Source organism: Rhinatrema bivittatum, chromosome 1, assembly GCF_901001135.1.
Source record: "Rhinatrema bivittatum chromosome 1, aRhiBiv1.1, whole genome shotgun sequence".
Classification (NCBI taxonomy): Eukaryota; Metazoa; Chordata; class Amphibia; order Gymnophiona; family Rhinatrematidae; genus Rhinatrema; species Rhinatrema bivittatum.
In genome coordinates, this window is record NC_042615.1 from 282,641,678 (window position 1) to 282,659,099 (window position 17,422).

The window sequence follows — 17,422 nt, forward strand, 5'->3', positions numbered from 1 at the left end:
CTCCTATGTCAACTCCAGACAAAGCGACTGGGCAGAGTTGCTCCCCTGAGCTGAGTTCGCCCTGAATTCACATACATCAGCCGCTACTGGATCGACTCCTTTCCAAATAGTGTATGGACTTCAGCCATTTCCTCCGTTACCTATACCCTTGTCGGTTTCATCTCCTGCAGCCCAGGCTTCAGCTGAAGAATTCCATCAGCTTTGGAAACAAACCAAAGGCCTCTTACAAAAGGCAGGACAACAGGCCAAGAAATGTTATGACGCTCATCACAGAGCAGCACCTCAGTTCCAACCAGGAGACAACGTATGGCTTAGTACCAAGTTCATCCATCTCAAGCTGCCATCTGTTCGATTCGCTCCACGCTACATTGGGCCTTTTTCCATACTCTGCCACCTGGAACCAGTAACTTACAGCCTGCGACTACCCACTTCCATGAACATATACAATGCCTTCCACGTATCTCTCTTGAAGACACTCATCCTCTCCAAGTTTTAAAAAAGACTCCGGACCCACAACCTCTAACTGCAAAAGAGGACATCACATACCAAGTTGATGACATTCTTGATGTACGTAAACGTGGAAAGCAATGGGAGTACCTCATATCCTGGGAAGGATATGGGCCGGAAGAAAATAGTTGGGAGCCTGCTAATAACATTCTTAACAAGGATTTAATTTGACAATTTCATCTAACTCATCCAAGGAAGCCGAAACCCCCTGGGAGGGGCCCTAAGAAGGGGGGTACTGTTGCACCCATCGGTCGCAGATGACTGCGACCTCTGTTGCTCACCTCTCTTTTTCCTGCATCAGCGATTCTTGGAAGAATGGCGGCCTCCACTTACAAACGCCACCTTCCCCGGTGTCCCCGGGATGGCGTGGGCAATCCCGTCCACCATCTTGAATCGGGGATTACCTAGGGCATGCGTGAGTGCGCCAGGCCCTCTCTTATATACGTCATGGCAGAAACCTTGGGGGCGTCTCCTCCGCATGACATCACCCGCCAGTGTATTTAAGCTATCCGGCCTATGCTTCCTACGAGATAGCAAGGACTTCCTTCCTGCTGAATTCAACTCCACTTGGAGACCCTTTGCTATTTGCTACTCTGAACTGTTCCTGAACTCCAGGACTTGGATGCTATAGGTACCTGCTCCTCAGCGCCCTTGTCACGTTCTGGATATCCGCTCCTCGAAGGGCCTTCCTGCCTGGAGAATCCATCTACTCTTGATTGGGACCCAGCCTCATTCAGCCTTGTGAGTACGCTTCACGTTTGATACCGTCTTCCTGATGGAACCTCCGGTGTACCCCATGTCTCGGGCCACTACCGTGCTCGCCTCAGCAGACCATCTTCTATATTTCAGAGTGAGTACCTTCATCTACCCAGCTCTGCTGTCCTCCTGCACTTCTCTTACCAATGACAGTACTGAACCTTGGCGTACCCCGTGCTGCGCGCCATTACCAGGGATATCATCACTGAGCAACCTTACTACTCTGGACTGTGTCTTCCTTCCCACTTGGTGGGTACCTCACCTACGTTCCAGTCTAATAAAGTCTTGTACTATATGTGTCCGTTTCAGCTGAGGCCATGCCTATTGTGGTGAGTCCCCACAGGGCTCCTCCCTGTGGGTGGAGACAGCTCTCACTACGATCCAGGGTCCACAACTATACCAGAATATAACAGCTAGAAGTGCATGAATTGTCTAACAATTCAAACATAGATTTTGTAGCTGTGCTGTAGATTTTCAAGACTTTCAATAGAAAGCTGCTAATTTTTCAATGGACTCTCAAACATTAAGAGGACTGGCCATGCTGGTAATAGTCAAATGCAAAATACAGTTATTGAAAATACCCAAGTTCTGGAGGGAATGTTAGTAAATCAGCTGGGTAACCATCTTGCTATAAAGCATGTGTAACAGGGTAAATTAATGGGACGATGGATACGAGCAACTTGGATAAAAATGATAGTGTCCTCCTATTAGCTCAGTTAGGGGAACCACTCCTTTAGCTCAGCTACAGCATCCCTGATTTGAAGCTAGAAAGTTATAGTTTCATATCCCATGATCCCCAGTTGGAAAATGGAGGAGTAGCCTAGTGATTAGAGCAGTGGGCTACAAACTAGGGAAACCAAGTTTCAAATACTGCAGCCACTCCTTGTGACCTTCGGCAAGTCACTTTCCCCTTCATTGCCTCAGAAACAAATTTAGATTATCAGCCCTCTGGAGATAGGGAAATACCTACAGTACTTGAATGTAATCCACTTTGAAATGCCTGAGAAAGCAGAATATAAATAATGCGTGACAGGCATAGAACCTCCCTGTTTGGTTCCCAGCATGAGCTCATGCCCTGAAAACCTAGCAGGAATACATTTTTTTTTCGGTTTCCTGGTCTAAAATTAAGAGAAAAGTTAAACAATTATGGCTCAAGAATAGTAACAGAGCCAGCCTCAGTTTAAGCAAAGGATGGCAGAATTGCAATGGCAGCTTATTCGGAAATTAGCCAGCAACAAGAAGTCTTAGCCCAGCTACAGCAGGTCTGTTTGAGTTATCTTAGCCTAGCACAGCAAGCAGCTGGCGATTCACTCATTCCACTGGCTTCTTGTGACTAAGGAAGGAACTTGATAAATACCAGCTCAACAAGGCCAGAAGATGACCTTGAGAAATATTATCACCTATGAAAGGGTAGCTGATGTAGCTGTGTCGCCTAGAGACCAGTGGGGAAGATGACTGGGGAATCTGACAGGGGAAGTCTAAACTGTATATTGGGTCCTGAACAGCCTGACAAGGAACAAAACTAAAATTAAAGTGGCTATCATTTGAGTAACAGGATGGAAGAATATAGATACCAGTTTGGGAGGCCCAGTTCAAACAGGATGCCTGGCTATGCAGCTCATTGGACATTGCCAAGAAAAGAGGAGGTGGCATCCTCCTAGCCTTCAAGAAACACCTTAATCTCAAACTCTCCCACACCACATCACCCTCCAACCTAGAAATTGGCCTCTTCAAAGCCCCCTCACTGCAAATTTGTCTCATTTATGCCCCTCCTGGATCCATCGAACGGGACCCTTCCCCCTTAATTGAATTCTTATCTGCCAACATAAACATTGAAATCCCTTCCATCATACTAGGAGACTTCAACCTCCATGTCGATGCCACCCCCCTTACCCCTTCTTGTGAGGCATTCCTTACTGCACTCCAAGCTTTAGGCCTTAGACAAATTATTGCCTCCCCCACCCACCAAGCTGGTCACTCCCTTGACCTTATATTAATCAACCACTGCTTCCTACCATCCCACCCCCCCACCTGCTCCCCTGTACCTTGGTCCGACCACTTCCTCATAAAAGCCCTCCTCCCCCTTAACTTCCCCACTACCCCCACTCCCTCAAACAACACCACCTTCACCTTCAGGAAACCCTGCTCTGGAGATGAACTGGCTCTTGCCATTTCCAACACCTCCACTAGCCTTGACTGCTCCAGTCCAGAGACTGCCATCAAATCCTGGCTCAGCATGACTCTTGAAATTGCTGACAAACTATGCCCCATCTCCAGACGTAACATTACCCAACCCCCAAAAAATCATCAACCCTGGTACACGACTGAACTAAGATCCCTAAAAAATACCCTCAGGCAGCGAGAGAGAAGCTGGCGTAAAGCCCCCTCACCTCAACTCGCCTCAAGTTTCAAAACTACCCTTCACCAATATAGAATAACCACCTTCAAAACAAAAAGAGACTACTTTTCAGCTAAGATCCACCAATACATGTACAACCCGAAAGCCCTTTTCAAATATGTTGCCAACCTCACCAAATCCTCTCAGCCCACTATCCCTGAGAATGATGCCTCCACTAAGAGCGAAGAAATCGCCCAGTATTTCCTCACAAAAATCACCAACATCCTCCGCAGATTTCAACACCCTTCTCCATCTACCTCCCCTTCCCCCTCCCTCCAACCTTCCCCTTCCCCCTCCCTCCAACCTTCCCCCACTTCACCCACCCTCCAAACCCTTGACCTGACTTCCGCTAAAGAAGTGGAATCTATTCTCAGAAAACTCAAACCAGCTTCCCACCCTTCAGACACCATTCCCACAAAATCCCTCCTCTCCATCCCGAATACTATATCCAAACCCATCGCAGACATCATAAACTCCTCCCTCTCTTCAGGCTCTGTCCCAGATGCTCTCAAACAAGCTATTGTCAAGCCCCTCCTAAAAAAAACCAACACTAGACCCTAAAGACCCCGCTAACGTCCGCCCTATCTCTAACCTGCCCTTCCTATCCAAAATTATGGAAAAGATTGTAAACATCCAACTTACAGAATATCTAGAAAGCAACAACATTCTGCATCCAGCCCAATACGGCTTCCGTAAATACCTCAATACAGAAACCCTCCTGCTCTCCCTCACGGACCACTTACTCATAGGCACGGACCGAGGCAACTGTTACCTCCTCGCCCTACTCGACATCTCAGCTGCCTTTGATACCATCAACCACAACCTCCTCATCAACCGGCTATCCGAAATAGGCATCTCAGGCCTAGCCCTACTATGGTTTAAATCCTACTTATCTAACAGAAAGTTCTCCGTCAAGATAGGAAACGCCAACTCCACACTCTACCCCTTGTCTCAAGGTGTCCCACAAGGCTCCTCCCTCTCCTCCACCCTTTTCAACATTTATCTCACACCTCTATGTCAGCTCCTCACAGACCTCGGCCTCAAATTCTACCTCTATGCAGATGACGTTCAAATCGTCATTCCCATTCACAACTCTCTCTCAGATGCCCTTGCCTTCTGGAACACATGTCTTGCCAACATAAATGACTTCCTCACCAACATCCACCTCGCTCTAAACTCCTCCAAAACAGAGCTGCTTCTTATCTCTCCTCACCTCCCTCCCAAACCACCGATCTCCAACGATCCAGCTTTCAACGTCATAACACCCCAACCCACAGTAAGAGACCTTGGGGTTATCATAGATCAACAACTCAATCTCAAAAAACAGATCAACTCCATCCTCAAAGAAGGTTTCTTCAAGCTTCACATCCTGAAGAAACTCATACCCCTCCTCCACTATCATGACTTCCGCACCGTCGTCCAAGCCACCCTTTCCTCAAAGCTGGACTACTGTAATGCCCTCTTCCTCAGCCTACCCTCCTCCACCACACCAAGCCCTTACAAATGCTCCAGAATGCCATCGCCAGGGTCATCACCAACTCAAGGAAAGCTGATCACATTACCCCTATACTCAAAGAACTCCACTGGCTCCCCATCGCATCCCGAATTCTCTTCAAAATTCTAACCATAGTGCACAAGTCCATCCACTCGCACAATTCCAATTGGTTGGATGAACCCTTTCGTCCTATACGCACTGAACGACCCACTCGCACTGTCAACAAAGGCACCCTCTCCATTCCCCCTTTGAAAAAAGCCCACCTCTCCCCTACTAGGGACCGTGCACTATCCTTTGCAGGCCCTAAACAATGGAACGCCCTCCCTACCACTCTCAGGCTAGAGCCATTTTACGCCAAGTTCAGAAAAAAACTTAAAACATGGCTCTTCCGACAAGCCTACCCTGATTAAGTACACTGACTTCCGCAAGTATCTTGCCTACGCCTTGTATATTCCTGTAAATAGTCCGTTGCAGTTTTATTTATTGCTTTAATTCCTCCACCTCCTGCTCTTTGTATACTCCTCCTTGTTCGCCCTCCCTGTTCATTGTAATTTCTGCCTTTAAAGTTACATTGTAAACCGGTATGATGTATGCATACTAATACCGGTATATAAACGTTTTTAAATAAATAAATAAATTGCCTGTGAGACGTCTGTTGGGAATGGTTCCAACTCAAGGACTGTTTGAGTGTAGAAGTCAGGAAGAAAATTATCCTAGAGCAGTTTCTTACAGTTCTGCCACCAGACATAAAACCTGAGTACAAAAGCAGCAGATTGCAGAATTCTCTGAGGTCTTCCAGAGTGTGCAGCATTATATGGACAAACTGGCATTCTGGCACAGTAGGGAACTACCTTGAAGTCTGGGCACGGTCAACCCAAATTAAAATACAGCCAGAAGTTCAGTCAGCTGAGCCTAAACAGAGATTGGGATACTAAGGAAGGGGCAAGGGCAGGTACAAGTCCTGATATTGGAAATGTGTTGATAGCCTGGGGTCAGGATAAGGGAATATGGTCTTCCTGATGGCCCTACTGATAAAGGATATTGGAGGCAAGAATTGTGGTATATTCAGAGAGCCACCAGAAATTTGTAAGAGCTTATCTTGTAAATCCTAAAGTGTGAAATGATCAAGACCCAATAAAATTCGATGTGTGCACAGGGAAATTAAAGAATGCTCTAGTGTCATGCTAAAGCTGACAGTAAAAGGCCAGATAACTTTATGAGGTTGGGGATGATTCTGGAACTGCCTTACTACAGACTGAGGGAGATTCCAGTAAAGTGAAGAGAAGTCCAAGAAAAGACAATTGAAAAAATGTTCCCCTTTTCAAACTTAGAATATTTCATACAGACAGCTGAATTCAGAAAACTGAAAGATAAGAGAGATGTTAAATGTGGATGCCAGGAAAGAGGCAGTAAATCTCAGCCAGTGAGCCTGCAAGAATAGAATCCCTATCTTTGTATTTCAGGGAAAAGGCAGAGAAACACCTCTCACCTGAACCCCTGAAAGCAGATATACTCACCATAGATTACAACTAGATTGATTTTAGAGAGTGCTGGCGAGAAGCAGGCAGATGTGGTATAATTTGAGTACCAATAACATGGGAAGGTGCAAGAGGGAGTTTCTAGATACATAGATACATAATTGAAATCCAGAACCACCAGGGCTGCAGTCTCAGAAATAATAAGGGCTGATGCTTTCATTAGTAAAACTTACTGGCTGCCTCCTAGAGTAGCAAAATTATGGGGGTGGCAAAATTCTGCCAGCATGGGGCCCTGAGGAGTGCTTTGCCAGAGTGAATAATGCCAAAGAAAAGTGCACTGTGCTGTAACAACCACCAAAGGTTTGCCCAGGGCACAAAATACTCTTGCACCAGCCCTGAGCTTAAGGGTAAGCAACTCTATTACTGGAATGCCGCTGAAAGGCCTGATTTTCAGAATCTTCACAATGAATATACATTAGCTATGTGTGCATACGATGGAGACAGTAAATTTAAATATACCCCATGCATATTCATTATGGAGATCCTGAAAACCAGACCTCTTTGTGGCTTCCCAGGGCTGAAGATGCCTCCCTGAGAATTAGCCTGTCCCTCATAGCACAAATCTGTGGGATCCCAGAGGCTGCATGGAGTTGGACAGTACTCAGCAGTCTCTGAAAGGTGGTGATAATAGGGTTTACACTTGAAAAAATAAATGCCCTTTCAGAACTGAAGAAGGGACCTAGTTGGTTTTGCAAGTTCATGGACAAGAAGTTGTAGCTTATTCTGATTTTACTCCAATGAAATGTATCATTACCTGCAAATAATTCAGTTTTCTCCATGACCAAAGTGCATACTAGAATACTGCAATTCACTTAAGATGGATATGATAGGGATCACTTGCATATCTGACTTTGATTCTTTCTTTCTAGGCTGGTTCAGAGGGTACACCCTGAAGAATAGATCCAGTCAGGTAAGGGTTATTCAGAACCATAGATACACATATGTAGGAGCTCCACTATAAGCTGGCAGTTTCACTTATGAGTTCTATGATTGTGCCTCACTGATATAAAGTTAAACAAGCTTTTATAAGACTGAAATTGCCTAACCTAGGGGTCAGTGTGCCAAGGTGTAGTAAAGTAAGAAATTTTGCACAATATAGGCCAAACTCCTCACTCTCTAAAAATGTGTTAACGCTGTGTATACTAAAGAAGAGGACATGGGGCTGAGACTGCATGAGAAGGATTCACACATGGACCAGAAAGCTCTGGATAACTAGCAGCCACTGCAGAGGGAAGAAAGGGAGTGTGAATCTGAATTTCCCCATCTTGGAGCTGACAGGAAAAGGAGGAGGAGCAAGAACCTAAAACAGAAGAAAATATGGAGGAAATAGTTGGAATAGCAACCATTCCAGGAGCCGTCAGCTGAGAATCCAGAAGCCCTGCAGACACAGAGCTGCAAGCAGCAACCCAGTACTATGCTGGTGTAGTGGGTAGTAGAATAGTGGTGTAGTCTGGATCACACATATACACTAAGAACATAATGACATCTGACTATGGCTAATGTGAAAATATGAAAAGCTATATTTTTCTGTATAATATATGCACAAACAGGCACTTATAAGAATTTCTGGGACAATAACAAACAAAAACAGGTTATACAAGCACAAATAGAAGAGTAAATAATTATCCCCCAGATAAAAAGGATAAGTATATACAAATGGCCTAGCAAAAGCTGCCACTTTCCTGGATATGTGCCTCTAGATCTTTCCAGAGGGTGGTTCACAAGCAGGATTTCATTTTGGAGACTGAACAGCGCTACAGATTCCAGATCTTTGTCGAGATGGTTTTCTTGAAGTGGTCTGGATCAGCTCTCAGCAGAAATCTGCCCTTCCTACCATGGGTTAGGGCCTTATTCCTGTGGCTGGCATATGTACTGCAAAGTTTTCTTTGTCTCTTAGCTCTCCTTGAAGTATTGCCAAATGTACTGATAAGAAAAAATACTACATGTCTTAGAACTATGAAATGGTAGATTTCTTGTATTTTGTATATTATTCTCACTCACATGTGAGACTACTAGCCTTTTACTTTTTCTAAACCTAAACCTGGACGCCCATAATAATAACAAAACCAGTATTCGTATCATTAATGTTATGTAAATAAAAGCAATCATACAGTAATTTAGATAGCAAGCAAAGACTACTTTAAAACAAATACCAAGATGGATAAGAATGTGAGTACCCCAAAAGCACACTTTTCATAGGACCTGTAAAAGTATATTATGTATCTATAAACTATATCTGGACTGATGCCAGGTGTTTTCCAGCCCATAGCACCAGCAAAGCTGCTAGTACTACTCTTTCCTGAATACCACGGACAAGATTTTAACTCCCTAACTGCCAACTTATTTGCTTTCGCATCTAAGCTTGTATCCATCTTGTACTTTGTATTTTTCTGTGTGTGATCTTGAAGTGTTCCAGGCTGCTTTCTATCAGACTAGGACACAGTAAGTTTTTCAGTGAACTCAAGCACAAAGCTGCATCCTATAACTATGAATCAACATAACTTTATTTCTCTCTCATAAGGAGCTAAATTCACCCTTTGCGTGCTCCATTGAAATGACTTCCACAAAACTGTCTCTTACCACTAATGCAGCTGGTTCAACCAGTTCTGAAGATTCCATCCCCCTTAAAACATAATCAGGCTTTGTGAGACTGAAGAACTAGCCATCTAAATGGTAGATGAAATTTAATATGTATCAACTGCAAATTTGATCACCTCTCTCATTGCTTCCTTTTCTGGATCATTGACTATGTTAAACAGCATTACTCCCACTATGGATCCCTAGGGCACTCCACTATTCAAATTTCTCTATTTGGAAAATTGACCATTTAGTCATAAGCTTTGTTTCCTATCCAATTAGCAATCCATAATATGACATTGCTTCCTATACCATGACATTTTAATTTCCTCAGGAGTCTCTCATGAAGGATTTAAGCTAATGTTTTCTGAAAATCAAGATCTATCGACTAGCTCACCCTTATCCACATGCTTATTTTCACCTTTAAAAAATTCCAATAGATTAATAAGGCATGATTTCCCTTTATCTGATTCAAGCTAGATTTTCCCCACTAAGTCATTTTTATCCAAGTGCCCAGTAATTCTGTTCTTACATCAGTAAACAGTGTACCCTTGTGGCACAACACATGAGTGATCAAGACTTTTCTCCACGTGCTTTATTTACAGTGCAGGAAATACCAACAGTCTGCTTACTTTCAGCAACACACTTCAGGTTACAACATTTCCACATTCATAATCTTCTCATTACAACAGGCCAGCTATATTAAATGGGTTGCCTTTCCCTTCTTACAGTTAGAACAGAAATGTTACAGGATTTGCCTTCTCCTGGAGTCTCTGAGGCCTGTCTTGCTCTACTCTGAGGCTAGGCTATATTATTGCTTTGGGGAACCACTCTGTACCCAGAATGCCTTGTCTTAAGGTGGACCAGGACCATGTGTCTGGGTCTCATCCTTTACACTGTTCAAGGGGGTTTTCAGGCATCTTCCTTCACAACCCTGCAGTATTTCTTGTGTGATTTTTTCCAATAGGAACTGTGAGGTAAATAGTCTCAGAATACCATGGGGTAGACTATTCTGAACCTGCAGAAGTTGATATTCAAAGGCTTTGTCTGGGTAACTTTTTTAAGTTACTTGGATAAGACATGAGATTTAAATATTTTCTTCTGTTCCTTGGCAAAATTTTGTACACTTAATTCATTACCCATACAAAAGTCGCGGTAATGTGGATGTTCCGGGGTAGGTCTAAACTTTAGCAGGTGAGTGCTGATATTCAGAGTTACTCAACTAAAATTAGCTGGAAAAGTCTGGCCAGGAAAATAGCTGTCAGAAAGTTACTTGGGTAACATTTCCTGTCTAACTTTAGCCAGATATTTTCATTGGAATACTAATTTGACTTTTGTTCCACTGAATATCCAAGTAAAGTCACCCAGGAAAGTTTCTTGTTTACCAGCCCACTGAATATCAACTTCATAGGAGGGTCATTTACTAAGCCACTATATTTTATTATGGGGGGCGGGGGTAGTTCCTGCAATATTTTGCTCTTCCAATGAGAAAAGATCATGATGGCTTCCCTGCAATAGTTTTTCTTGCAGAAATGATGAAAACACACAATGGAGGCCCCTTTGCATGGGACCAGGATAGGCCCAAAACACCCTCCCTCCCAATATGCCAAAATATACTCTGGGGGTCTGTGCTGTCACTTGCCCACCCCCTGCCACCTGGCAAGTTGGCTCTCCAGTAAAAAAACAAAAAATAAAATCTTTAATACCATCTGGCTACATCCACGCATGTTATAAAATCCGGGGTCGGCGCGTGCAAGGGGGTGCACATTTGTGCAACTTGTGCGCGCCGAGACCTAGGGGAGCCCCGATGGCTTTCCCCGTTCCCTCCGCCCCCCCCCCCCCACCTTCCCCTCCCTTCCCCGCCCCCCAGCCCTATCTAAACCCCCCCTGACCTTTTTTAAATAAGGTGCACCTCACGTGATCCCCCAGCACAGCCGCTGTGCCGGAGGCCTCAGTCCCGCCCCCACCCCGCCCACTCCCCACCCCTTTTTTCAAGCCCCGGGACATACGCGCATCCTGGGGCTTGCACGTGTCGCCGGGCCTATGCAAAATAGGCTTGGCGCGCGCAGGAGTAGATATATGCGCGTGACCCTTTTAAAATCCATCCCTATATATATATATTGGCCCGGATTTTAATATCTACGCCCAATTTTATAACATGCGCGCGCAGCTGCACGCATGTTATAAATCCAGGGGTCGGCGCACGCAAGGGGGGTGCACACTTGTGCACCTTGCGCACGCCGAGCCCAAAGGGAGTCCCGATGGCTTTCCCCATTCCCTCCACCCCACCCCCCACCTTCCCCTCCCTTCCTTAACCTAACCTGCTCCTCAGCCCTACCTAAACCCCGCCTGACCTTTGTTAAATAAGTTGCGCCTGCCTCTGGGCAGGCGTAGGTTGTGCGCGCCAGCCAAGTGCCGGCGAACGATCCCCCGGCACGGCCGCTGTGCTGGAGGCCTTGGTCCCTCCCCACCCAGCCCCCGTACTGCCAAGCCCCACCCACTCCCCACCCCTTTTTTCAAGCCCCGTGACATACGCGCGTCCCTGGGCTTGTGCACGTCACCGGGCCTATGCAAAATAGGCTCAGCGTGCACAGGAGCAGGTATTTGCGGTTACGCATGTAATATACGCGCGTAACCCTTTTAAAATCCGCCCCTATATATATATATATATATATATATATATATATATATATATATTGGGCCGGATTTTAATATCTACGCCGGGCGCAGATTTGTGCGTGCAATCTGGCACGCACAAATCTACACCCGATTTTATAACATGCACGCGCAGCCGCGCGCATGTTATAAAATCCAGGGTTGGCGCGTGCACGGGGGTGCACACTTGTGCACCTTGCGTGCGCCGAGTCCTAGGGAATCCTTGATGGCTTTCCCCGTTCTCTCCACCTCCCCACCTTCCCCTCCCTTCCCCTACCTAACCAGCCAACAGCCTTATCTAAACCCCCCCTGACCTTTGTTAAATAAGTTGTGCCTGCCTCCGGGCAGGCGTAGGTTGCGCGTGCCGGCCGAGTGCTGGTGCGCAATCCCCTGGCACAGCCACTGTGCCGGAGACCTTGGTCCCGCTCCCGCTCCGCCCCCGACGACTCCCCACCCCTTTTTTCAAGCCCCGGGACATACACGCGACTATTTTATTTGAACACCATTCTTGGACTCTATACAGTGTTGTTCCTGATTTTCCTATAGCTTTTATTGCCTTCATTGCTCCTTCTCTGAACTCTTGGCACCTGTTGGAGGTCTTCTACCTTCAGTGTGAGTATTAAGAGTAAAGAATGGATAGACATGTCAGAGAGCCTCGGAAGATTATTCTTCCTCTCCAACCAGACTGAACCAGGACCCATACCACCCTAAAGTGAAGGATAAAGCACCAAACTTAGAGACTGATTACGCCACCATAAGGCTTTCCACCTGAAGAATCAAATAGCAAACATCACCCTTGATATGTCCACTGGAGGTAGCCCAGTGCATTTTCACCTAACTATAAGATACCTAGGGGTTGCATGGATAGAAGTCTGATATTTAAGCCCAACATAAAAGAAATCTGTATAAAGACCAGATTAATAGTTTTATTTATTTGTGTTATTATGTCTTACATTTTTATACTGCTCATTTAGTCAGATTCAGGGAGGTATACAAATAAAAAATATTTATTATAATACATAAAACCTATCCAAGTAAAACAGTAATATTAAAAATAAATCACAACAGACCAAAACAAAATACAGTGTTATAGATCTTCTAATCCATGCAAAGCCCCACAGAAGTCCTCCAGCCCCAGATCCACACTGAAGCCAGTCCAGCAATGGACATTCATTTGGCCGATCCCTCAGCACAAGCACTGCAAGGTGCCATGCAGGACAGGAGAGGAATAGAAGAAGGCGAGGACAGGTAAAGTCCCAAACACACTGGGGAGTCCCACACAGGCCTCCTCACAATGAAACCCCACCTGCTACAGAAACTAGTGCTCTTTCAATGGTTTGCTCAGTGATGCAGTACTGTGCTGCAGTCTGCTTGGTCATTCTCAACAAACTGTTAGTTGCATAACTGAATAACATGATATGATTCATAACTGAAATATTGAAATTGACACTTGTCCCATAACTCCCTATTCTGGTGAACATTTTGCCATCAAATATTTGCAGAGACATGCTAACTGCATGGGAGTTTATATATTTCCTTGACAATGACAATGTACCCATAAACCAAGACCTCAATAATGTGCTTGCCAATCACATACATCCCAGTATGCATTCTGGGAATGTGCTGCTTATCTTCTAGAATCTCATTAAGATCCGGAAGAACTCTAATGAGCAGAATGGAACAACGGAAAACTCTAAAACAGACATCTCATTCAAGTCCCAAACAGTGCACCTCCTTGTTTTTGATATTCCTTAAAGAGGAGTGTGCACATCTCCTCCAAAAATGGGAAATTAAGGAGAAGCCACACTGCAATTCTGGTCATGCAACTCAAACTATGAACCTTATAATAAACTACTGTAAGCTATGCTCTTTTAGTGCAGGAATAGCAAATCTACTTAAAACTTCTGCCTGAAGTCCTTTCATAGCTGGTGGACCTGCTTCTATGACTAAGGAAATCCTGGAGGCACATCTAACTGGTCTGGTTTTCGGGATGGTTACAATGAATATGCATAAAAAAGATTTGTATTCATTGGATCTCCAATATATGTAAATATATCCCATGCATATTCTATTCTATTCTTGTGAATGGCAATATGTTCAGAGATAAATTGACCTTTATCTCTGAATATATTGCCATATATACCAGAATAGACTTGAATATTGATGGGAAATATTTGCATACATTGGAGACCCAGAGTATGCAAATCTTTTTTATGCATATTCATTGTAGCCATCCAGAAAGCCAAACCAGTTAGTTGTGCCTCCAGGATTGCTTTAGTCATAGAAGCAAGTGTGTGAGTCAGAAATCAGCAGAGCATTAAATCCTTAGCTTTTGGGTCTTCTCCTCTTGACCTTTCTTGCCTTCATTATTTCTCTTCTTTTTAATGAATTCTTTCTGTTCCCATAGGGCATATTTCCTTCATCAGTGATCTGCTTAAAGAATGCTCGCGTGGAGAAGAAAGGGTAGGTATGGTGTAAGACCTGTAGACTAACACATCTGATGATACTGGTAAGAGTTAAGGATAGCAATGAGAAACACTTTTTTTATTTGATGAAGTTGCTGTAGTACTAATGTTCTGTGAAATAAGGTAAGAATAATCAGCAACAAAACTTCAAAATTCTATTTTTGCATCGATGTCCTTTTTATCATTTGAGATGTGTATTAAGTAAGAAGGATTTTGTTGTTAAAAGAGCATGTTCCCGGATAACCTTAGACCTGCTGTCAGGCACATCTACATTTAGGAAGATAACTTGTCCAACTAACTCCTAATATTGGAGATAGCCGGTTAAGTAATTTGTCTGATCCTGCTCCTCCCCGGAATGTCCCCCAGCACTCCCCTTTCATATTCTGCTAAATCTTAGCTGGATGCAGACTTATGTTTTAGTCAGATGAGAAAGGGAAGTATTCAAAACTAGCTATTTAAATGGATAACTCACAAGTTATCTGTCTAAATGGCATTGAATATTGACCCCGAAGCTGCTACCTCCTCTAGGGGTATATAGCAGGGGAAGAGAAGTTTTCAGATGGGGTGCTTCTTTCAAGCCCTCAGGAAGCTTGGAACTCTCCTGTTCCCCCCCTCTCACCGCCCTCAAATTGTATTTAAGACTGCAATGCAATGCTTTGCCATTTGCCAGCTGTAATTATTTGTATATATTTTAGAAATTGTATTTCCCACTTGCTTTTGTTTACCTTGCTTTTGTTGTTCTCCTACTTTATTCCTACTGCCAATCTTGTTATACACTAAGTTCCATGTAAAGCCTGTTGCTGAATTATTGCTGTTCTACTGTAAACCGATCAGATGTTCCAAACGATGAGTGGTATATAAAAAAAGCACTAATAAATAAATAAATAAGCCTGAGATAAGTAAGAAGAGAACTTAAGAAACTAGTATGGTTTGTTGCAAAGTACAAAGGAACTGTACGGAGAGCCAGCAGGACCAGAAGACCTCTACCTGTTTGGAGTCTTTCAGCAGGGCTGGGAAACTGTATTCATCTAGAGAAGATTGGATAAGTTGTCTTGCAGCCATCCATGTAGATTTTGTGAGAGCTGAACTTTGATAAATGCATTTGTTAAAATAGACTGAGCAGGGTTGAGCCTAGATTCCAACAGGGTCTGGAGTGAGAAAAATAGATCAAATAAGAATTATTTGTGAGAAAAGTGGACTGTGATTTTTTTTTTTTTGAAGTTTTCCCTTCTTAACAGTTTGTTTTTTTTTTTTGCTTAAACTTTCATTGCTGTACTGGATAAGAGTTCTGAATGGTTTTCTGGAGCAAAAAATTATAGCCTGGACAGTGTGATTTTTAGTGTCTTTGGCCCAGTTTTGCCTTAAACTTTATCTTGCTCCTAGCCCATGGCTCAGGAAAAATTATTTCTCCACAATGGTAGAGATGGCCGCAGAGTTGGAGTGGTTACATATTGAATAAACAGAAAAAATGAGAGAGTTCTATGGATATTACAGATAAACAGGAGAGAAATGGATAAAGAAGACTGATAGCCTCACCTTTAGCAGAAAATACAAGAAAAATAAAAAGTAGGTAGGTAGACAGGATGGAGGACAAATTAAAGTGAAGCTTTTTTTTTTTTAAACTAACCTACAGCTGATACCTGGATCAGGTGAAGCTGATGTTCTTCCACTGAAAGATCTTTACATAGGCAAAAAACTTCATTTTTCCTTTTGGATTTCAAAGGGAAAGTTTGTTTTTTTGGAAGCCCTGTTAGAGTGAAAGAAAAGGTTTGAACAAAGAGAGAGAAGAATTTTGGCATTGACAAAGGATTTTTTGTTATCTTCACTGCTGCAGTCACATTGCTGTCATTGTGAGAGAGAGACAGAGGCGCTGCATTCTGTATATTCCCTGGAGCAGAGCAGTAGATGAGACAGAGAAGCACTGAAGAAACAACACTTCTTATAGTGTAGACTGTAGAGAAAGAACAGAAGCACAATCTTGCCAGCCTTGTCTGCTTCCTCTCTTTGACAGTTTTTTTGTGTCTGTGTCCACAAGAAGTCATTCAGCAGTGCACATACACAGTGGGAGTGGGAGGATGAGAGAGACACACACACACTGTCGATAGCCATAGCCAGATATAAGAGATTGAGTTTGTGCCACTGGTAAGCTTCTCACTCTGCTTGGAGGTACTTGTTAAGCACTAAAGTGAACACAGTCTTGATTTAGTACGTGTGACACAATCAATTTTACAGAAGTATTGTTGAGTGGTTCAGTACATCAATAAACTATATTATGACATTAAAAACCCCAATAGCCACTGCAACTGCAATAAAAAATCCCAGTAGCCATAATGCCACTGTGATCAATGGGGAGAAGAGGGAATGGCAGTGAGCAGAAGAATGGCAGGGACAGAGTTCTGGGTGTTCCTGCAGAGCAAGCCCAGCCTGTCAGAAACACAAGCAGAAGTAGCAGTGAGGAAAAAGTGCATCCTGCCCCTAAACTTAAAAGAGACTTTTTTAGTCTTAAAAAGCCAGAAGCCAACTCAAGTCGTAAGAAATTAAAATTGGGAAAGCATGTACCAACACTGCTTTTTTTCACTCCCTCCTTTTTTTGGAGCAGGGGCAAAAGGCAAAATAGTTATCAGAGGTTGGCATTAGCAGGGCAGCAACAAGGTGAGGGGCAGCAGAAATGAAACACCAAAAACCAGCATCACTCTCCTCCTTGATTACTGCTCCTCAGTTAATAAAGTCAATCTTTCAAAAAAAATGATTCAGAAGAAAAATCATACTCTGGATTCCCTGACTCACAGGATACTGAACAGCTAGTGGCTAAGGAGAATTTGGGGCCTTTATTTGGTAGCATCTTAGCCTTCAGTGAGGAGGTGGAGGAAGCAGATGCTGAGATTATACCACAACAAATAGGAATACAACTCCAAGTCTGAAGGGCCAGCTCATTCCTGTAATGATGCTGTATGGAATTGATAGCAGCCCTTCTCCAGGAATTTACTCTGGCTTCTCCCTACCTAAGGCTTTGTACCAATTTGTTTGGTGC

General features: G+C 43.8%; 1 protein-coding gene across 1 annotated transcript in view; it reads left to right on the top strand.

Annotated features, from left to right (window-relative positions):
- The window catches only part of LOC115087992 (dedicator of cytokinesis protein 2-like), a 1,829,205-nt gene that overhangs the window by 125,499 nt on the left and 1,686,284 nt on the right, over positions 1-17,422 (top strand). The window contains exons 3-4 of the mRNA XM_029595813.1: positions 7,564-7,604; positions 14,334-14,389. Of these exons, the coding sequence (XP_029451673.1) occupies positions 7,564-7,604; positions 14,334-14,389 (97 nt within the window). The remainder of the gene's footprint in view (positions 1-7,563; positions 7,605-14,333; positions 14,390-17,422) is intronic.